The sequence below is a fragment of the Lucilia cuprina genome, chromosome 3, assembly GCF_022045245.1.
Source record: "Lucilia cuprina isolate Lc7/37 chromosome 3, ASM2204524v1, whole genome shotgun sequence".
NCBI classification, from domain to species: Eukaryota; Metazoa; Arthropoda; class Insecta; order Diptera; family Calliphoridae; genus Lucilia; species Lucilia cuprina.
Window position 1 is genome coordinate 27,996,971 of NC_060951.1, and position 23,635 is coordinate 28,020,605.

Consider the following 23,635-nt stretch of genomic DNA (forward strand, 5'->3'; position numbering starts at 1 on the left):
TCGAACATACGAGATTGCAGCTTTACATGGGACCAATGATGATCTCTTTGTAAATTGACCTGTAGACCTAATTGAGGTCTATGAAGACTTAAAAGATAGGCGGTTCTTTTTGGACCACAATGTACGAGAGATCGAGCAGGTATGCTTCCGTCAACCAGCGAATGAGATCATTTATATTTAAATGTTTAACAATATGCCTTTTTATGACAGATAGTGGAACCCCACAAAACTGGCATGGTTCTAGTCTTTGCTAAATTATCAGCAATATTTTTGCCATATATAGTCCCGTGTCCTTTGTCCCATATAAGGGTAATGTTCGAATATCTCGTTTAGAAACGTCCCGCATTCATGTACTAGTTGTTATGCAGAGAAAACACCAATCAGGGACTTAATAACAGCTTGATTATCGAACGAATCGTTTCAAGGGCCGGGCAGTTGCACAGAAGATTAGTAATTGTCTCCTCTTCTTCCTCATTTTGACAGCTCCTGCAGAAATCATTGTATGGAAGACCAATGCGTCTTGCATGGTTTCCAAGCTTTGAATGACTAGTAAAAATTGATAATAGAATACTCTAAGCCTAATATGTAGGACCAAAGCATCTTTGCAATTGAGCAAGTATGTTTTCGAAGCCACCGGTCTTGAGCTGAGCAGAAACAAATGTTATTTGTTTCTTAATGGCAGCTAGGGGGACGCCACAGAATTGGCCATACTCGTGCCAGCTTTTGCCAAGATATCAGATGTAATATTGGCAGTAATATCCCCGTGACATTTGACCCAAACTAGGGTAATTCTTGAAAGTCTCGCCATCTCGTTGAGAGACGTCCGGCATTCTTAGACAAGTTTTGATGCATGGATAGTCAGCCAATTTATTTCCCTAAACATTTACATGGATTTTAAAGTTACTCGTACAAATTTGAATGAATTTTTGTTTTTAATTTATATAGGAGGAGCCACCCCCATTTACGCTAAATCGCCTTTTTGTCCTAAATAATCATATTGATACTAAAATTGCTCATACAAAAAGTACGTCGACCACTTGAAATTTCAAAATAAAAAGTAGCCTTTAGTTTCTTTCAGACATACGGGAAGAAAATGTGAAAATTTCAGGAAAATCGGTCCTGCCGTTTAGCAGTCTATAAAGTCCAAACCAAAATACATACAAACACAGTTTAATTTTTATACCCTTCACCTTCGTGATAAGGGTATATATAAGTTTGTCATTCCGTTTGTAATTTCTATAATATAATTTTCCGACCCTATAAAGTATAAATATTCTGGATGCTTATAGATAGCAGAGTCGATTAAGCCATATCCGTCTGTCTGCCTGTTTGTTGAAATCAGTTTTTAGAGGTCCCCAGATATCGGTGAGATCCGAATCTTCAATAATTTAATTAGACATGTTTTCGAGAAAATCGCTATTTAAAATCAGCAAAATCGGTCTATAAATAACGGAGATATGAGCAAAAATCCGAGACAACCTCTGAAAATTTCATCAAATGAGTCACATTTTTTCATGCTTTGTTAAAAAAGCAACAACAACACTGTGAATTGGATAAAGATGTACATGTGCGTGTGGAGATGTATTTGGTTTTATTCAGCTGTGTATTTTTTTTCGTATGTTTGCATGATGTTCTGTTCTCACGAAGGTAAGTGGGTATAACAAGAACAAGGAGATAAAGCGGTAATATGTTGGTAATGCAGCTCATATTTGTTTGAGGGTGGTAATACAGTTTGATGGTGGTAGTACAGTACAACGGTTAATATTTCTTTCTGCTACAGTTTATATTTGTTTGTGTGTATGTTATGTGTGACATGTGTGCAGAGATACAAAATAAATAAAAACTGTTTTTTACAAACATACTCGGTGAAGGGTATATAAGATTCGGCACAGCCGAATATAGAAATATTACTTGTTTTATATGTATAGATTATTAAGCCCTAATTTCCTTAAAATAAACAACACACTTTTATAATAAGTATATATAGTAAACATGTATATTAAAAAAATAAACTTATTTGTGTATAATAATTATTTATTTATATTTATTTATCGTTCGTTAACTTTATCAGAAACAAAAAAAAATCGAAAACTACAGAACAAATGAAAATTGCTTAGAATAATATATGAATTTTCTTTTGCTTTTTTCTTTAATGCAAAATAAAATTTTCTTTATAAAATGTTGTATTTAAATGTAAAAAAATATATATACTTTTTTGTTAACAAAACTCTGGGCGCCAAAGGAAACCATGCATGTTAATCGTTTGTTTGTCCATATAAAATTAAATAAAATAAAAATTATTTTAAATTAAAATATAACTGATGTTACACACATATTACTTTTTTTTTTTGATTTTTTTTTTATTTTATTACATAATATATAGTTTGTTTTTTTTTAGACATTAAATATTATATATATTTTATTTGCTTAACTAAGAGAGAGTATGTAATTTAATTTAATTGTTTTTTTTTATTTTAGTAGATTTTTATATATTAAGGCTTCACTACATAATTTTGCTTGAATTTATTTTGATTATTAATAATTTACATTTAGTTTTTAGTTTGTTTGTTTTCTTTTTCTCTAATTTTAATTATAAAAAAATAATGTTTTATAGATTTTTTTTATTTTTGCAATAATTATACATTTTAAATGTAATTAAAATTTCATGATTTGTTTTTATTTTTTTATTTTTAAATTGTTCTATAAACTAGAGTCTTATAGTTATAAAGTTGTGTATTATTTTTTTCTTGGTATTATTTAAAATATGTATTTATGGGGGGACTTTTATTAAAATTGGTGAAAATAAAGATTGAAGGGACAATGCTATATGATAACATTCATTATAGATGAGAAAAAAAAATCAAATTTACAACTTATAAATAATTTTATTATTTTTTTTTTTATAATTTTTAAGATTTTTTTTTCATTTAAGTTAAGGGTTCATTCTTTTTAAATATTTTGCTATCAGAAAAAGCTTTAAAACTTTAAGTTTTAATAGATTTGCCATTAATACAAGCGAAATAGTCTTGCAAACCTTAAAAAACATAGCAAATGTAATCCAAAACTAAAAATTTGTTAAAAGTTTTAAAACAATGTGTTAATAAATTTAAAAAATTAAATATTACAAAAAGCAAAATCTATTTAACACAATTGACAACTTCAGAATCAAGACACTGCTTAATAGGTATGGTAAATATACCAAACCTAAAAAAGTAGAATTTTGTATTTTATAAAAAATATATTTAAAATCAATATAAAGTTATTGCAACATAATTATAAACATTTTCTGATAACAGCCTTCAGTTAAACAAACTGCAAGTTTTAAGAACATAGTTATAGAAAAGTTTTAAACCCTAATATAAAATAACAATAAATCTGAAATAAAATAATAATGAAAAATAAATAATAATTTTGCAACATAATTGAATTTATTTTAAACAATTTTACAATTACTCAGCAAAAAAATTTTAAATGGTGGAAAGTGAATATAAGTTTCATGACTTCCTTAATCACAGCGCTATTCCAATTCATTCTAAATGCTTTCCTATTCCGCAGTTAAAAAACGTTTTCAAAACATGAAACATCGCCTAGCAAAAAATAATTGATGTCATACTTTACAAACGACATTTTAATCACTTCTAAAAATGCGATTACATATTTTTTCACTTTTATAAACCAAATATTTCCTTACAAATGACAACCCAGTTAAAAGTGAGGAAAGAGATGTAGAAAAGTCACTACAAATTGCATATTCGGTTTACCAAAGTGAAAAACCGATGAAATTTACATAAGCATGTCATTGAGAGAATGTGGTTTGTTTTTGACATCAAAATATCGAATTTTTACTGCTTCTAAAAATAAGATTAGATGTAGTTCAAAGTTGTCAAAATTGAACAACATCCCTCCAATGACACGCTAATGTAATATTCTTAGGTTTTTCACCAAAATTATAAGTACTTCAGGCATGTTATTTGTGATGAAAGTTATACTTTTTTGCTGGGCGTTTTCGAATCATCGAATTTGCATTGGTTCGATTATTCGAAATTCTCATATAAACACATGATCTCCAATGACACGCTAATTTAAAAAAATCATACATGTTTCACCTAAATCGAACCACTCCGTCATCACTTGCGCCCCCAGCAAAAAAATTAATTTGCATTGGTGCAAAGTGAATTTAAGTTTCATCACTTCTTTAATAACAGTGCCAATACAACTCATTCTAAATGTCTTCCTAAATTCTACCTATTCCACAGTTTAAAAATGTCTTCAAAACTTCAAAAAAAATATTGTTAACTTAATTAAGGGCGGATTTCTTAGTCCTCAGTTAAACTAGGCTTAACTTGCTGTTAGATTAAACTCGGAACAAATTTAGGCGGACTTTAACCGATAATTGTGTTTTTCAGTTTTAGATTTAAGCTCAGTTAACTTTGTTAGTATTGCCAAGTTTTCACTCAAAAACATAAACAATGAACAGCTATTTTTTGCAAACAATACTTTTGTAAAATGGAAAATTTTGGAAAAATGTTAAATAAACATTTAAAACAATAATTAATAAAACAAAACAAATCAGAAAATTGCAATTTACTTAAAATATTAGGTTTTTGTTCTTCCGAAATCATTGTTTTATTGTTATTGTTAATTGTGTTTTCTCACTTATAACTTGAGTTTAATTGGCCAATTACACTCAGTTAAACTAAGATAATAAGTAACTTTACTGATAACTGAAAAACACGAAACATATATTAAACCAGGTTTAAACAAAGAATGAAGATTATCTTTATCAGAAAAACTCGCCCTAAATGAGATTTAAGTAGCATTAGAAATAATTTTTGATAAATAATATTATTTTATATATTTTTTCTATATTTATTATAATATTTTCCTTAAAAGTATTTAAAATATCTTCAGAAAATAAATACAGAAAATACTTGAACCAAAACATCGTTTTCGAATCATCGAATTTGCATTGGTTCTATTTTTTTTTTTTTTAATTTTCGCATAAACACATGATCTCCAATGACAGGCTAATGTTAAAATCATGCATGTTTCACCTAAATCGAACCACTCACTTCGTCATTACTTGCACCTCTGATTAAACATCTTTGTCATGTAACATTTTGCTGGACCTCTGATTAAACAAAAAATTTTGTATGTAACTTTTTGCTGGGAAATAAAATTTGCAAGACTAATAGTACAAAATCAAACTTTTTGCGTGCCTTTTAAATATAAATAGCTAATTCCTATGTATTTCCATCCGATGAGTTCAAAAATCGTTGTTAAAATTTTTGGTTAGCTCTAGTTTTTTTGCGATATTGCGATTTTTTTACAGACAATGTTTACGCCACATTTTTAAAGTTTTTACTTAACTATACAAAACTGGAACTAAATTCCATAGTTTCTTTTACAACATGAAAATCTACACAAAATTATCTTCTAAAGAGCATAATCATGATTACAGTTATTTCAGTAAAACTAAATTGCCTTGCAAGGAAATTGAAAATTAAGCCATTTTTGTTTTATCCTTATAACACTACTTTGGGCTAAATTTATTGGAGTTTTTCCATAACGTACTACTACCAACACAAACCAATAATACCATTTTTCGGTTAAAACTGGAAATTTGCTATAAACGCAGTGAAATATTTCAGATTGAACTCAACTTTTGTTTGTTATGTTTACATACACATGAATTCAAAATATTATACAATTCACAATCAGTGCCGTAACGTTGTATGTCGTACGTTTTTCACTATTTTTTTGTTTTTGTGTCAAAAAATTTTAGCTGCGAAATATTAATGACATATGATGATACAACAACACGATACCGATAGTGAATTGGATATAGGCAATGTCATTTATTTAAAAAAAAAAAATATAGTTGTAGATGTCTGTAAGTGCTTGTCATGATGTTTGTAAGGATCTTATTGCTTCCAAAGTTCCATATTTGTATATAGGTTTCATGTATCATGATGTATGAAGAACAAATATTGTTAAAAGTAAAAAAACACATTAACCAACAATCACGAATTTATTGCAAAATATTTTACTAAATTTTTTAACAAATTTTCAATTGTTATTTAAAAATGTTCTTATTGTTATGTATTGATACTATAATGTAAAAATAAATCAAACTCGTTTACCTTAAATTAAAGTTGTAAGGATAAAACGAAAAAAGTACAATTTTAACTTTGCAGCAGAACATCCATGGTATCCTGTAATAACTGTCATCATGATTATACTCTAATTATAGATAATTTTATGTTGTTACCATGAATATTAATCCGGTTCTGAGAAAATGAGTAAAAAATACAAAAAATGTCTTAAATAACGTTAAAAAAACACAATATCTCGGTAACTAGAACTAACAATTTTTGAACTCAGCAGGTGGAAATATATAGGAATCAGCTATTTTTATTTAAAACTTATTTTCAGTGTTGTCTAGTGTAATTATTACCAATTGGTATTGAAAATATGCAAGACCTAAAAAGTTAAGTATTATAGACAAAAATTCTCAAATTTTACAGCTAATCTTAGCTGCTAATAATCAAAACTAATTCCAAACAGAACAAAAATAAACTTATTTTAACTTCGAGTTTTTTTTACATCTCCGATTTTCTTCAAGAATGAACCCTACATCTCATGAGAATATAATTGTTTTTATGTACTTACATTAATATTCATCCTACAGCTAAACAACTTAATTTTCATAATTTTCGGTTTTTCTTTTGTTGGTTTAAAAATCTGTTGTTATACAACAAATCTATAAAATAAAAGTTGACACAAACACACACACACATGCGCGTTGTATGTTAACCTTAAAAAGTTTCATAGTGTGTGTCAACGATTGTATCGTATAAATCCACCTCATCCTCGTTGAGTAAAACCTAATCGGTGAATATACGAGATTCGCCTGCTAATGCTGCGGCTGCTACGGCAGCTGCAGTAGCAGCCGCTGTGGCCGGACGATGTGAAACAAATTGTAACATTTCATTAAGTGGACCAGCCGATGTTACTTTTGATGCAATATTTGGATTCGTAACAGTAATGGGTAAACCTAATGAAGAAGGTATAGTCGAGGAGGCGGTAACACCAATGGCTGCTAGACTATCTTCTAAGTTTGAACGACCACCCAAGGCTGCATTGGCAGAGGTGGTCAAGTGATGGGAGGGCACGGTAATCAGTTGGGTACCATGCAGTTTGTGAGTGGTGGCTATGGAGGAGGGTACTTCTAGTGTAGACATGATAGGCGATTGGTCTAGTACGGCGTTTGTGACTACGGCTGGTGGGGTTAAATGTTGTTGTGTTATAGCACCAGTCTGGGCTGGAAATACTATGCTACCATCGCCATCAATTAGTTGCATGCCCTGTGAAGTATCTATTGAGAGTACATCGCTGTCATATAATTCGGAGCCAGCTAAAGCAACAGCTATAATATCACTTGTTTCCCTTTGCCCCAAGTGTTGATGTCGTTGTTCTTGTTGTTGCTGATGCTGTTGTTGAGCAGCTGCAGCATTTGCATTAGCCAGTTCCAAAGCCTGTTGCTGTTCCTGCTGCATTTGCAAGGCAGCCAGAACTTCATGAGTCAATACATATTCTGTACCATCATCGGATATCAATTGTGTATTAGCATCTGGATTGGCCAATAAATGGGCAAATGTTGCAGCATCCAGCAGTACCTGTTGACCCTCTATATTTAGAAGAATACCATTGTTTGAAATTAAATCTGGATTAACTTCTTCACTACCACCAAAATCTCTAATTTGACTATTGCTAGTATTGGTAATATTTTCATCTACAGCACATTCTTCCATTATGTGTTGTTGTTGCTGGTGATGGTGTTGTTGCTGCTGCTGATGATGCTGTTGCAACTGATGATGTTCCGCCTCAATACCAGCTGAGATCTCACCTTCAATTAAGTTACAATTCAAATTTGACATTTGTATATTATTCTCATTGTCCTGAACCGTATTAGTGTTTTGGGCCGATGCCAACAGTTGTTGTGGTGTGTTTGTGGCTTTTATCTCGATTTGATGCTCCTGCGGTTTGTGTCCACTACCTTCTATGGCTTCCAAGGGTACTGGGACTAGTTCATTTAACTGATGATTCAAATAGAGTGGTACATTATCGACGGGCTTGCAGGTGTTACCCTTAACTTTGCATAGTAAAAAGGTTTCTGAGTAACCTGGATAGGGCTGCGTTGGTAGTGCTATCAGCTGGGTATTCGAATCGATGACATTGTCCTAAAAGACAACAACGATAAAAAAAATTAGTTAGTTATTATAATATATATTATATCGAAAAACTTACATCTTCTGTGGCGGTTGTTGTAATAATAATTCCATCATTTTGTTGTACTATTTGTTGTTGATGCTGTTGAACTGGAACAGTTTGTTGTTGAATTTGTTGCAGCGGTGGTGGTTGTAGTGTACTTTGCTGTTGCGGTTGGTGTGTTGCTGTTATTTGTGTAATAAAATGTTGTTGAATTTGTTGCTGCTGCTGCTGTAATTGATTTTGCTGTTGTTGTTGCAACTGTTGTATCAATTGTGATGATTTGGCTGCAATAGCTTGTTGTTGTTGATGCTGTTGTTGTAATAGTTGCTGAGGAGTTTTACGTGGTTTACGTTGTAAAGCCGAATGTTGATGGGCATTTTTATTCAATATAATTGGAGGCGGTAATGTTGATGTTTGTTGCTGTTGCTGCTGTTGTAACTGCATTAACTGTTGTTGAGCTATATTAGAGATTTGAGGATCGGAAGTTGCAAAAAATGTTGCCAGATTACTATTGTTAGTATTACTATTTGTTATTTGTGTTTGTACATGAGTCGTTGCTGTTCTCGATATTTTAGACAATGGAGGTGTCTCTGCAGCAATACTCAAACGTCTACTTAATGCTTCCATTGCCTGCCTATGTTTGGCACTATTTAAATTACTATTAGCCGCAGCAGTTGCTGCCATTGCTTTAGCATGTGCTGCTTTGCGTTTATTACGAGGTGGAGTTTTTACAACCGCTTCTAATGATTTTGTAATTTCAAGGGGAGATTTTGCTGGGACAGTTATAGAAATTTGTTTCATATGTTGCAGCTGTTGCTTGCGAGACGATGTGGTTGCTGCTGCAGATACATTTTTATTTTTTGTTGTGGTTTTTGTTACTATAGCCTCGCTGCTGGAACGTGGTAAAGGCTGAATTGTTATAGTTGTGCCAAAATTATTAGTAGCTGTTACCGCAGCTGCTGTTGATGACGTTAGCGTTGGTTGAACGATAATATCAGTTGGTGGGGTTTTTATTATTACATATTTATTGCCACGTGAATCTACACCGATTTGTTTATTTTTAGAAATTTTTGTATCTGATGTACTTTTGCCTTGAGGTACAGAGGAAATGGCAGGAGAGCTTAGAATTTGTTGATTTATAATTCGTGCTCCATCATTTTTTTGGTTTAGATCTGAACATGGTGTTGGTGATGAGGATTCCTGTAAGAAAATATGTAAGTAAGTAAATAAATAAATGAATATGTAATTATCAAAATAGATGCTAATTACCGTTTGGAATAATTCGTTGAATAAATTATCATGACTTTGTAATGGTGGGGGCTCAGAAAAACTCTCACCGCTAGCCTTAGAACTGGTTAGACCCTGTCTACTCAAAGGTCTTATCCTTTGTAAGGGCGGTGGTCCAACTGTAGTTGATGTTTGTTGTGCTTGCTTTGGTCGTTCAATTATAAAGGATGTAATATTATCTTCAATCGATAATTTTCGTTTGGTTGTTGGTATTAATTTCTTGTTGAGTGTTAATTGATTATGATTCAAAGCAAAAATATTATGCTGTTGTTGACTATTTGACAGTTTAGTCTCAATGGCGGGTAATGTTAGTTTACGCTCTGCGGTGCGTTTTACAGTTTTGCTTACGGGAAGAACAGATTCAAAATCTAATGCTTGTTTTTTGCAGGCCACTCCCTCTTTAGTATCAGAAATTTCAAAACATATAGTTTGACGTCTTTTGGCTGGTGGCAATTGCCTATTAAAGGATTCTTTAAATATTTGATTCCAAGAGTTTTTAGCCACCACTGTGTAGGTTGTCATGGGCTCATATTGTACAGATGATTCGGTTGTAGTTGGAACTTCCTCTTTGAGTGGCTGATCCTCATGAACTTCCTCTATTATATTGTTAATGAGATCATCGGCATTTACGGCTTCACCTATAGCACTATTATTAACATCCTCTTCCACCGAATGACTGTGATTGACAATACTATCGAATTCAATAAGAAATTCTTCGGCAGCCTTGTCGGCATCTGTTTGCAAAGTATGGGACTGTGCAACGTCTGCAGGTAAAGGGATTTCTTTAGGATGTACTACTTGAAATTCCCTTTCTAAAAGTGTATCCTTTTCCTCCAATTGCAAATTATCTTCAATAATTATATCCTTGTCTTGGATTACTGAGGGCGGCGTTGTCAAAACAACGTCACTTTCAACGATGACCTCTTTTTCGGGAGTTATCTGGGCTGGTGTATTGTGATCACATTCAATAATACCCTGCGGTGTTAAGGGTTCACATTCAATAATTAGATCTTTAGCTTGCGGCGTTAAAGGTGTCTGCATAGGATTTTCACATTCCTCTTCTATATAGTTTTCAAGCGGAGTGCAGGGCATTGCTATGTTATTTTCAAAATCAACTGTCAAGTCTTGAGCGTGTGGAGGATTAATTAGTTTATCCAATGTTTCACAGGCAATAATAGGTTCGGCGGCCGTTTCATGTGTTGCGGCTTGAAGTTGTGTCTCATTATGGTTTTCTGTTTCTTGGGTGTTGATTGATTGAGAACAAGTTTCATTATCTGTTTTAGTTATTGGTGGTGTTGCTGGTTGAATCTCCTTTATAGTTTCCCTTTCTTGCGGTATTATAAGCTGAGGACTATGTTGCTTTACAAGCTCAGATGCTTGCGGTGTTATGGGTCGCTCAATTTTCTCATTTTCCTTGAAGGTTGTAGTTTGATCGATTACTTCTTTTAAGTGTGAATCCTTAGCATCGGCTATTGGCGAAGGATCGTTTAACTCAATTGTTTTCTCCTGTACTTTCGGCGTTAGAGGACGTATTGTAATCTCATTTAACGTCTCAATATTTATTTGTGTTTGAAGCTGGGTATTTTTAAGCGGACTTAGATTTTCACTTTCTATTACAACTTCACGCTCCTGGGGAGTGGCTGGTGGTACGACAGGAGAGAATGGTTTCTCTAAACTTTGATCATTGTGCGTTTTATTTGTATCCATTGAATTTTTTATACTTGAATTAAATGTATTGTTATCTGTAGCATTTACTAAGATTAAGGGAGCTTCAGCAGGTTCAGATTCCTTAAACAAGTTCTCAGCTGTAGATTCTCTAGCCTTAGAAACGTGTGATGTTTCTTTTTCTTGTGAGTTGGTAATATCAGATTCGATAGAAAATTGAGATTGGATTTCATTATTGCAATTTTCTTCTGAAGTTGCTACTGATTCATCCGCTTCTGGCTTACTAATTTCATTTGTGTTCACATTATTGAAACTTTCACATATTACACTATTATTTTCTATAGAAGCTGTTGTTGTGCTTTCAACTACTACTTTATCGTTGTCATCAGTTGTGTGGACATTACTTTCTTCTCTTTTCTCTAGAACTGCTGTTGTCTCTCCCGGAATAGTTTTTGGTTTTAGTTGATCAATTTCAGTATTTTCTTGATTTTCCTCGTTTACTTCTTTAATATTTTCAATATTTAAATCAAGATTTTCAGTGTTTTCACTCGGAATAGATTTATCGAAATTTTCCAAATTTGAATTCTCATTTTGTGGTTGTTTTACTTCAGAATTCTCCTTCTCAACTATAGTTTTTAATACTTCCTGTGAATTTTCTTTACTTACACTATTGTCACACTCCTTATGATTATCTAAATCTTTTTCAAAGGTTTCAACAACATCTTCCATTGATTGCGTTTCTTTAACACTTTCGAGCAAACTACTTTTCTCGGCATTTCGTGTATCGTTGATATTCATCAAAGAACGTGATTTAAATAGCTCACTGACATTACGTCGTGGTGTGATTTTCATGTGACGGCTTTTAGGACGTACTCTTATTTCGCTTTTGTCCTTAGACATTGTTAATGTTGTAAATTCTTGGTGAGACTTTACAAAAGTATTTTGATTTTTCAATGTGTTGTCGTCTACACTTAAACGTGGGCGTTTAATAGATTTTGATTGTGTATTTAGGCAATCCAAGTCCATACTAAAACGTCGTTGCTGCAACAAATTTTGGTTAGACTTTCCAAAAATGTGTGTTATAACTTTTTCTTTTATTCCACCATTTGGTTCAGTTTTTGTCACCTCATGATTAGTGGTTTCCTGAACAGCTTCTTGTGAGTTATCCTGCTGTAATTCTCTTTGCACTGTTTCGATTTCCGGCTGAGGCGTCTGATTGCTTTGAAAGCGAAATGTAGGTAGGCGCTCTTCACTTAGCATTGAAGTAGGTGAGCCAAATTCTGCTCCCGTATCTGAGGCACCCATACTACTATTTTCATCGGTGGGTGATGTAGTAATCAAACGTGTATCTATGTTTCCTTCTACAATGGTGGGCTGAAGTTCCTGCTCCTGTTGTGAGTCACTTACAAAGGTAGGTTCAAATAATTGATCCGGCGATTTAACACGTATTTTAAAAACGCTTTCGGATTCTTGCTGTAGAGTAACGGCGTTGACGTTCTCCGGAGTTATTTCAACTATAGGCTTAGTTATCTCCTTAAGCTCACTATCATTATTTATTATATCTTTGGGTGAGTTTGAAGTTTCTGCTACACTAATAGAGTCCTGAACAGAATCTTCTTCTGGCGGGGCTTGTACTGGCTCAACAATTTGGGAAATTTCTTCATTATCTTTATTTTCTGGTGTATCAACTTTGCTAGAGTTTGTGTCATCTGTCACTAAAGACTCAGCTATTTCATCGTTTTTCTTAACTTCTTTATTATTAATGTTCATAACATCTGCGCAGTTTTCATTGCTTTTCTCTGCATGATTCTCTAGTTCGGTCTCCATAACCATTGCACTGTTTTCACTGCTTTCCTCTGCACGATTCTCTAGTTCTGTCTCCTCTACAGCGTCTTGTTGCTCTACCATAACATCTTCCCCATTTAACAGCTGCTCAGAAGAGTGTTCATGATTACTTATAGCATTGTTTAGTTCTGCTGTTGGATTCTGTATTATTTCGTTGCTATCCAAAGTAATATCATTTTCCTTTTGTTTCTTTTGAAATTCAGCTGTACTATTGTCATCATTTGACACGTCTGAAGAGTCTTTATTTCCTCTCGATAAATCCTCATTTTCTTTATTTTCATTTGGCTCTAATTGTTGATCTTCTATATACTTTGGTAGTTCAATATGTGAGGAGTTTTGTAAAATTTCTTGTCTAGCGAAATCAACGGAACTTTCTTCGTTGTTTGAGTTGTCTTGATCAGTCACTAATATCAGCTCCTTTTCTGCTGTGTTTTCAGAATTTTGCTGCAAGTTTGTTTCCTCTTTATCTGTGTTAACAATTTCTTCCTCAGTAGAGATGTCTAAAGATTTGTACTGTTCTATAGTAGCATTAGCTGTTACCAGATTAGCATCTACTGAAGTTAAAGCCACAACTTCTGTTGAATCTACTGAAGTTAAAGCAACAACTTCTGTAGCATCCACTGCTGGTAAAGCCGCAACTTCTGTATTATTTTTTTCTTCCAAACGTGTCTTATTACGCGATTTAAATATTCTCTTGCCTCTCTCTTTAATGGGCAAATCTTTAACAGACATTGATTCTTCGAAACTATTGGCGTTTAACAAATCCGCTACCGGTGGTTGTGTTTGTTCTAATAACGATTCTATTTCAGCTGCTAAACGTTGATCTTTTTCCGCCAACTCTGCTCGACTCTTGGCCACATCTTCTCCTAAGTCCTCACTATTGGTTGAGGAGAGATTTTGTAACTTTTCCACGGATAAGTATTTCTTTTTAAAATGTGATATTGTAGGGGTGGTTGTGTCCTGTTCTTCCTCCTCCTCCTGAAAATCAAAACACGATAACGTAGTAGTTGAAGTAGCAGCCGATGCAGGTTTCTCATTTATTAAGCCTACAGCTGAATCACTTTCTTTAGATTCACTCACAATGACATCAGTTTGTCTAGATTTTAAATTTTCTTGCTCTTCATCATCATTTATGGTGATAATGGAGGGTTGTTCATCTTCTATGATTTCAACCACTGAAGAGCTTGAACTGTCCAAATCGAGAGCCATACATTTGGTGTTGTGAATAACTTTATCAGCTTGTATAAGCGATAAGTCACTATTGAAATCTTGTAGCACTACGTCACGTCTATCTTTTTTTGGTATATTGCGTATGCGTCCCGTGACCGGAGATGAAGTTATTTTAGCAACTGGTGTTGAAGTTATCGCAACAGCAGCAGCGATGTGTTGCTCAGTCAGTGGTTCTGAGAGACTTTCATTATTCTCGTTATTCTCCGCCACACCCCTATCCTCCACAACTATTGTATCATTGGGAGTTTCATCGTCATCACTCCAGTCTTCCAGCAACATTCTACGTATCTCTTCCGCATCCTTTTTGGGTTTAGCAGAATGTAAGGTTGTTGTAGTTGTCTTAGCAGTTTCAATTTCTTTATCAGCCAAACATACAACATCAGGATCTGGCACCACAATAGGTGACGCTATTTCAACCGGAGTTTCTTTTTGAAGTTCCAAAGAGGAATATTCTCTCTTTTTGGGTATTTTCTGTATCGTCTTTGTGGACTCTGATAAATCAATACATACAGTAGTTATTTTAGTAGTTGTATCTTCGTTTTTGCAATGACGCAATGAACGTCTAGACGGTCTTTCTTCCGGCGAAGAAGGAATTTCTGTATCACTGGGACAAAAATCGGAGAGTATTGCACTATAAGCACTGGCTTCTTTCTTCTCTTTAACGGTTGTCTTTTTCTCCGTTTTCGATTTGTTCGTTCTTCCCGCTCTGGTGGTTGTTTGTATCTCTTTAATTCTGTTATTTGTTTCTGTGGGTGTTGTGGGAGTTATTGCACTTTCCACGGTATCAATTGCAGCTCTGGTTTTGGTTACAGGCGTTGCTGTTGCATTTGTTTCTTTTTGAGTTGTAGGTGTTCTGGTAGCTCGTGTAGTTGCAGTCGTCGTTGTTGTTGTGATTGCATTTGCTTTGGTTTTACTATTAGTTTTGTTCTTATTGACAATTTCACTTTGTTGCGACTTTTGATTTGAATTATTACTAACATTCGTTGTTGCTTTAGCCACTGTTGTTCCTGCTGTTTCTGTTGTTAATTTTGAATTAGTTTTTGTGGATGATGAAAATGATGATGATGTTGTATTGCTAGATCCCAAGGAATTTCTATTGCTGTGCATTTTTCGATGTAAGATCATGACATTTTGCCGTACACTGGTAAAATCGCACAAATTACACTGGTAGTTACTTGTGTTAAGAGATGCAGAAGTGTTTGCCACATTTTTGGTGTTATTTGAAAGTAGGCTCGATGATGTACTCAATGTCTGTGAGCCATGCTTCTTATTGTTTAAAGTCTCTTCGTTATGGTTTTGTGTAATATTCAAGATTTTTGTTATTGAATCCTAAAGAGTTGGATGATAGAATGTATCTTTTAGTTTAACGATATTAATTTTGTTTCTTTATATACTAACCCCACTACGCCGTTTTTCTCTATATTCTGTTCCATCATAGTAATCATCACAGGTTCGTATTAACGGTTGACCTAATATGGCTTTAACAATACTATCTGGTCGATCATTTATTACCAAAGATGTTTCCTTACGACGTGTTAATCGCTTAGCAACCTCCACGTCATTGGGAAACTTTTCCATGAAAGAGTTACCACTATTATAAAGTGCTGCAAATGAAAAGTATATTGAAGATTTTTTATATAGAAATTGTAGTGTTTTACTTACAGTAACCCTTTCGTATGAATTCTTCTTGTTTTGCACATTGAAAAGGAAATATTTGTTTTCCACTGCGTACATATTCACTGAAATTTATTAAAAAAAAAGAGAGTTAGGGTTTGTTTTTTAACTGTGTACATTTCTTTACGATTTAAAAATCTAAAAACATTAAAACACATACTTATTATAGTCTAGAATATAGGCTAAACTATATACTATATAAGACTTAAGACTAATTTATAGAACAAAATATAGACTGCCCTATATAATAGACTAAAGACTAGACTGTAGATTATTAACTACACTATAGACCAGAAACATTGAAACATATTTATCTGAACACCTTTTGGCAATTTTTGATAGAAACGATAGGTGAAAAGTTACACCCATTTGAAAAAAACCCTGTATGACCAAAATGTCCAACTTTGTCTCCTCTAACTTCGGCTGTTCTTGACCGATTGAGCTGAAAACTTATTTCTGACCTATATTATTACTAACCTTGGAGCAAATTTCATCCAAATCGGAATGAAATTTGTTGATTTTTAATTGGTTCTTTTCACGTCGAAAAAGTTTTTAACAAAAAATTTTGATTGACGATAAGAGTGGCTGTTTTATATTACACTAGACAACAATGAAAATGACTTTTAAGTAAAAATAGCTGATTCCTAAGTATTTCCGGTTAGTTCTAGTTTCCTAGGTAGGTAGGTAGGTCGATAGGAGGATGTATACTACATTAAAACCGAAGAAATACACCTAGGCCACTATCGGGCCTGTTGTGCGTTCCTTACCATGAAAAGAGTTTCACTGTCCTCTCCACATGACCTACATTCGTCTGAATCCGCACGTCCAATTTTGCATAGATGTGCTCGTATTCCTGTGTGTCCACTCAGAATACGTACCATCATACTAACTTCAGACTTGCTCATTTTGAGGAGATTTTTCGTGTTGCTCTCATCAGGATCACCCCATAGGATCTTCGTGGTTCTACCCACTGTTTCACAATTCCAAGAGGCCTTATGGGATTCTCTCACCCATATTTTTAGTTCACCTTTTGTTGCGTCGAATGGTTTTGCGTTTGTCAGGTTAAGTGCCTCGAGCTCCCTTCCCTTTAAAGCTAATACATTCGCCGTTTCGTTAAAGACTACTCCCAAGTGGGCTGGTACCCATATGATGTGAACCTTACCCCTGGTAGAGTATTCAGTTAAGGCTTTCTTACAATTCAATACGGTCTTAGATTTAGTTCTATCGCCTGATATCACCCTAATTGCCTTCTGGCTGTCGGTAAATATATTAAGCGCTGTGGGCGCCATATTTATTCTAATCCAATTTACGCATTCCGTTATTGCTCGTACTTCTGTCTGGAAGCTTGTGTTATGATTTGGTAACCGGTGGTTTATTTCTGTTTCTGGGTCTTCAATTTAGAAACCCAGCTCCACTTTGTCCCCCAATTTACAGCTATCTGTGTAACAACGGATTTTTAATGGTATTTGCTCTAATGTTCCGCTTGACTAAGATATTCTATCTGGGATCAGCGTTTCAAAATTTCCGACATATTCTGTGTCTGGTATTCGATCAGGCACATCCGATGATTATGTATAACCTTCCAATGTGTCCAGTATACATTGATGACATGTCCTATAACCGCTTTTGGCCAGTTCATAACATATCTTAAATATGTTTCAATGGGTGGAATATCTAGCAACGTTTCCAGAGCCTTGGTTGAAGTAGTACACATGGCACCACTTATACCTAAGCAGCATGAACGCTGAAATCCCTGTAGTAGTTTGATATTACACTTTTTGTCCAAAGCAGTCCACTAGATTATTGAAGCATAAGCTAGAATTGGTCTAATTACACTTTTATAAAGCCAATTTGTCATAATAGGACTTAGACCCCATCTAGTTTCCTAGATATTGTGGTTTTTGTAAAAACTTTATTTAAGAATTTGTTTTGGTAATTTTTACTTAAATTCTTTGAACCGGACCAATATTTATAAAGTTATTTAACAACATGGTAGTCAACATAAAATTATCCATTATTAGAGTATAATCATGGTGACAGTCATGAAGGATACCTTGGATGTCCAGCACCGAAGTTGAAAATTGTACTTTTTCGGTTTATCTTTATAACTTTAATTTAAGGTAAACGAGTTTGATTTATTTTTACAATATATGCAGTATCAATCAACACATAACAATAACAGCACATTTAAATAACAATTGGAAATCCGTTAAAAATTTAGTGAAATATTTTGCAATAAATTTGTGATTTTTGATTAAAGTGTTTTTTTACTTTTAAAAATATTTGTTCTTCATACATTATGATACATAAAACATATATACAAATATGAAACTTTTAAAGCAATAAGATCCTCACAAACATCATGACAAGCACTTATAGACATCTACAACTATATTTTCTAAAAGAAAGGACATCGCATATATCCAATTCACTATCGGTATTGTGTTGTTGTATCATCATATGTCATTAATATTTTGCAGATATAATTTTTTGACACAAAAACAAAAGAATAGTGAAAACTTACGACATACAATGTTACGACACTGATTGTGAATTGTATAATATTTTGAATTCATGGGTATGTAAAAATAACAAATAAAAGTTGAGTTCAATCTGAAATATTTCAATGCGTTTTTAGCGAATTTCCAGTTTTAACCGAAAAAATGATATTATTGGTTTGTGTTGGTAGTACTTTATGGAAAACTCCAATAAATTTAGCTCAAAGTAGTGTTATAAGGATAAAACAAAAACGGCTCAAATTGCAACTTCCTTGCAAGGAAATTTAGTGACACTGCAATAACTGTCATCATGATTATGCTCCTTAGAAAGATAATTTTGTGTGGACTTTCATGTTGTTAAAAAAAACTTAGCAATTTAGTTCCAGTTTTCCAAAGTTAAGTAAAAACTTCAAAAAAGTAGCGTAAACATTGTCTGTCCAAAAATCGCAATATCTTAAAAACTAGAGCTAACCGAAAACTAGAGCTAGCAACGATTTTTAAACTCAGCGGATGGAAATACATAGGAATTAGCTATTTTCATTTAAAAGGCATGCAAAATGTTCGATTTTGTTGACTTTTGTTATTTTCTCTTTCTGTAATCTACATCCTCATCATTTTCTCTCTCTCTGCATAGAGTTTCTGTTTAAGTATCACCAATTACAATGGATGTCGAAATATATATAGTTGATAAAGTCACAATTCAATAGCTCTTAAATATAAAGATAATTTTAATATATATACTTACTATGTATTTTCATTGAAAAACTTAACCACACAATAGGGTACACGTTTCAAATGTTTAATCAAACCCTCCGGATGACGATTTGGTCCAGTCACCTCACCCGGCCACCAATTATTGCCCAACTTAACCCATACTATATCACCATCCTTGTAGACTTTGTCCTCAGACATAGTGTTTGTTTGATTAAGATCTGCCCGAGTATAATTAAAATAGAATTGAAATTATTAAAATAATTTTATTTTTTATTTGCAATCGATGATCCTGTTGTCTTGATTGATCTGACGCCACTATGGTCGTCGTTTTAGTCATAGCTATGTGCCATGGATTTACATTTTATTAGTATTTAATGCTGTAAAAAATATTGATAAATTAATTAATAATGATTTAAAATTCGAATATCGTATGAAACTAAATTGTACTATTTAATATTTTATAAAATTACAGCATCTTTTATGAAATTTTACTTAATATGTTTATGTTTTGTTACAAATTAATTAATTAAAAGGTTTATCAATATTACTTATCTCTTAATAGGATCTCCAAAACATTCGCTAGATGTACTGAGTAAAGAATATGTTCAGGCTGTGATATAATTAAAATATCTTATTGTAGTAAAATTAAGTAAGAATATTTCAATTTATAGTAGAATTTATATAAATTAGTCATTCGAAAGGATTTTCTTTACGATACTTACCAAAATAGCTTGTAGAAAAATAAAACATTTATGATATATTCTTCTATATGGCCTACCATATAATACTCTTCACCAGAATAATGTGGATTATATTATCCGAAATATATTAATAATTCTTTGACAAAAACTAGATTTTCTAAGGGCTGATTTCTTACTCCTCAGTTAAACTAAGTTTTATTTGCTGTTATATTAAACTCGGAACAAATTAAGGCGGACTTTAACCGATGATTGTGTTTGTTAGTATTGCCAACTTTTCACTCAAAAACATAAACAATGAACAGCTGTTTTTTGCAAACAATACTTTTGTAAAGTGGAAAATTTTGGAAAAAATGTTAAATAAACATTTAAAACAATAATAAATAAAAGAAAACAAATCAGAAAATTGCAATTTTCTTAAAATGTTAAGTTTTTGTTCTTCCGAAATCATTGTTTTATTGTTTTTGTTAATTGTGTTTTCTAACTTTTAACTTAAGTTTAATTGGCCAATAACACTCAGTTAAACTAAGATAATAAGTAACTTTACTGATAACTGAAAAACACGTAACATATATTAAACCAGGTTTAACCAAAGAATGAAGATTATCTCTATCAGAAAAACTCGCCCTAAGAGTGGTTATACAGGGTCAAGGGTAAATATGGGTCTATCCATATAAATTTCCGCATACATAACGAAAGTGGACATCGTATGACAAACTATCATTAATAAAATCGAGACTTACCTAGACTAGACTTATGTATATAAAGCTAAGATTTGCAGATTTTCAAATAGATACTAGAACATTTAATAGAATTATGAACTCAAAGGCCCTATTAAATGATGAACCAAAATAATATACCAATTTTAACCACTTTCAAAAGGCTGGTTCAAAAGAAAAGTTTGTGTCTAAATTTATCAAAATTGTGCGCACAAAGTTTTATATGCACACACAGATAAACGGACAGGCGAACATAACTTAATAGACTCAAAGTTGATTCTGATCCGATTTCTGTTTATTTCCGAAGGCTCTAGGAACATATTAGATATTATATGTTTGTAGTCTGCGTTCTAGGATTTTTTGCATTCTATTCTATACGTCGATTTCCTACGACTAGGGTTGTAGATAAATTGTTTCCTATAAATAAACTGTCAGTGATAAAATACACAGTTCGTTGTAAAGTATTGTGTTTGGACCCTAAGGAAGATAAAGGCTATGGTAAAGGTGAGCACATTTAAGTCGAAGTGCTTTACGCGAACACCTGACTTGACGGCGTATATGGATGGTGCGTACACTATGCTCAAGTACTCGAGCCTCGTTGGGGAAGGACAAGTGTCATGAGAAAGTTCAATCTAACTCTGAAAATAATGTCGCCCAACCACACTACTGAGATGGTTCTGTTCATTCGCCAACAACCTTTAGAGGGACGTAATTGATAGTCCGAATCACGGATCATATTGATTGACAAGACTTTATTTTAGTGGTCACAAAGACACACTGTGATATGTAAATTCCAATGCACTCAGCCACGTAGGATAATCGCTGATAAATTAACGAAATGGCTTGGACTTCTCCAACTATACTCAATATTTGCATTATCAGCTCAAATCCAATATTTTTTGCTCTGCAATTTGTACCGCTCTTAGGAACGATAACAAAAATTTATAGTGAAAATTATATTTCATCGGGTATGAGTCTTTTAACCAAGCACGCTCTTCCCGCGAATTTGGGTTTAAACCACAGCCACTACATGGTTCCCGATGGAACCCCAAACAACTGACCAGTCAAGACATAGTCCTGTGGACAACTGACCACCCGTAGTGCCGGATTATGTGGCGCTCTGGTTAGACGGCTTTTAAACAACGGATGTGTATATTGCGACGTCAACATTGCATAGTGTTGTCGTACGTATGTATATACTTGACAACGGATGTTATTAAGAAAGTTTGGTACCAAGCGTGTATATTTATTTTTCCCTCTGTGTGGAATATCGATTTCATGAAGAAGTTAAAGAGTTGCCATCTTAGCTCTTTTCCTTTAGTCGGTCTTTCTTATTTCCCAAAATTTGATTGTATTTATTGACATCCCAACATTAATAACACAATTTTCATTTAGTTAAGAGTATTTTTTCAAAAACTAGTTAGGTTTTTGTCAAATGTTATATATTTTGGAATCAAGTACAAGTTTAAGTCAAATCTAGAAAATTTTGTTATTAATTAAATCTTTTCATTCATTAAATAATTTAATTTTCATACTAAATCAATTACTTTACTTTCAAGCATAAATCAAACTAAAAATTTTCCAAATAACTAACTACATTGTAAGATCACTTAGGGCGAGTTTTTCTGATAAAGATAATCTTCATTCTTTGGTTAAAAATGGATTAATATATGTTTCGTGTTTTTCAGTTATCAGTAAAGTTACTTATTATCTTAGTTTAACTGAGTGTAATTGGCCAATTAAACTCAAGTTATAAGTGAGAAAACACAATTAACAAAAACAATTTCGGAAGAACAAAAACTTAATATTTTAAGTAAATTGCATTTTTTTGAATTGTTTTCTTTTATTTATTATTGTTTTAAATATTTATTTAACATTTTTCCAAAATTTTTCATTTTACAAAATTATTGTTTGCAAAAAACAGCTGTTCATTGTTTATGTTTTTGAGTGAAAACTTGGCATTACTAACAAAGTTAACTGAGTCCGCCTAAATTTGTTCCGAGTTTAATCTAACAGCAAGTTAAGCCTAGTTTAATTAAGGAGTAAGAAACCCACCCTTAGAAATACGATTTTCTGTATTTAATGAATACGCACTTGAATCAACTTTTTCTTGTCATATTCTACAAAATACATCTTAATCGCATCTAAAAATGCGATTACATATTATTCACTTTTATAAGCCAAATATGAAAACCATGTTAAAAGTGAGAAAAGAAATATATATTATATATTATATATGAAGTACATCAAATTTGGGTGAAAAACCTGTGAAATTTACGTAAGCGTGTCATTAAGAGAATGTGTTTTATTTTTGACATACAAATATCGGATTATTACCGCTTCTAAAACTGAGAGTAGATGTAGTTCAAAGTTGCTAAAAATGAACAACGTCCTTCCAATGACACGCTAATGTAAAATTCATAGGTTTTTCACAGGAATTTAAAGTACTTCGAGTTACAAGTTGTGATGAAAATACTACATCTTTTTCCACACTTTTTTTTGCTGGGTAGCTTGTCTTATTTTTAAAATCAGTAAAAATTTGATATTTAGATCGGGTTTTTCAGATAAAGATAATCTACATTCTTTGTTTAAACCTAGTTTAATATATATTTTGTGTTTATCAGTAAACAGTAACGTTACTTATTATCTTAGTTTAACTGAGTGTTATTGCCCAATTAAACTTTAGTATTAACAAAAATAATAAAACAATGATTTCGGAAGAACAAAACCTTAATATTCTAAGTAAATTACAATTTTCTGATTTATTTTTGTTTTATTTATTATTATTTTAAATGTTTATTTAACATTTTTCTAAAATTGTTCATTTTACAAAATTATTATTTGCAAAAAACAGCTGTTTATTGTTTATGTTTTTGAGTGAAAAGTTGGCAATACTAACAAAGTTAACTGAACTTAAATCCAAAACTGAAAAACACAATCATCGGTTACAGCCCGGTTAAAGTCCGCCAAAATTTCTGCCGAGTTTAATCTAACAGCAAGTTAAGTCTAGTTTAACTGGATACCTGTGAAA

The 23,635-nt window shown here is 32.7% G+C and overlaps 1 protein-coding gene across 1 annotated transcript in view; it reads right to left on the bottom strand.

Annotated features, from left to right (window-relative positions):
• Positions 1-6,721: 6,721 nt before the first annotated feature.
• Positions 6,722-23,635, bottom strand: part of LOC111679491 — a 46,308-nt gene continuing 29,394 nt past the window's right edge. Inside the window, exons 2-7 of the mRNA XM_046946623.1 lie at positions 19,219-19,564; positions 15,964-16,040; positions 15,700-15,905; positions 9,544-15,630; positions 8,311-9,474; positions 6,722-8,243 (exon numbers count right to left, since the gene is read on the bottom strand). Coding sequence (XP_046802579.1) covers positions 6,888-8,243; positions 8,311-9,474; positions 9,544-15,630; positions 15,700-15,905; positions 15,964-16,040; positions 19,219-19,385 — 9,057 coding nt within the window. The 5' untranslated portion in view covers positions 19,386-19,564 and the 3' untranslated portion in view covers positions 6,722-6,887. The remainder of the gene's footprint in view (positions 8,244-8,310; positions 9,475-9,543; positions 15,631-15,699; positions 15,906-15,963; positions 16,041-19,218; positions 19,565-23,635) is intronic.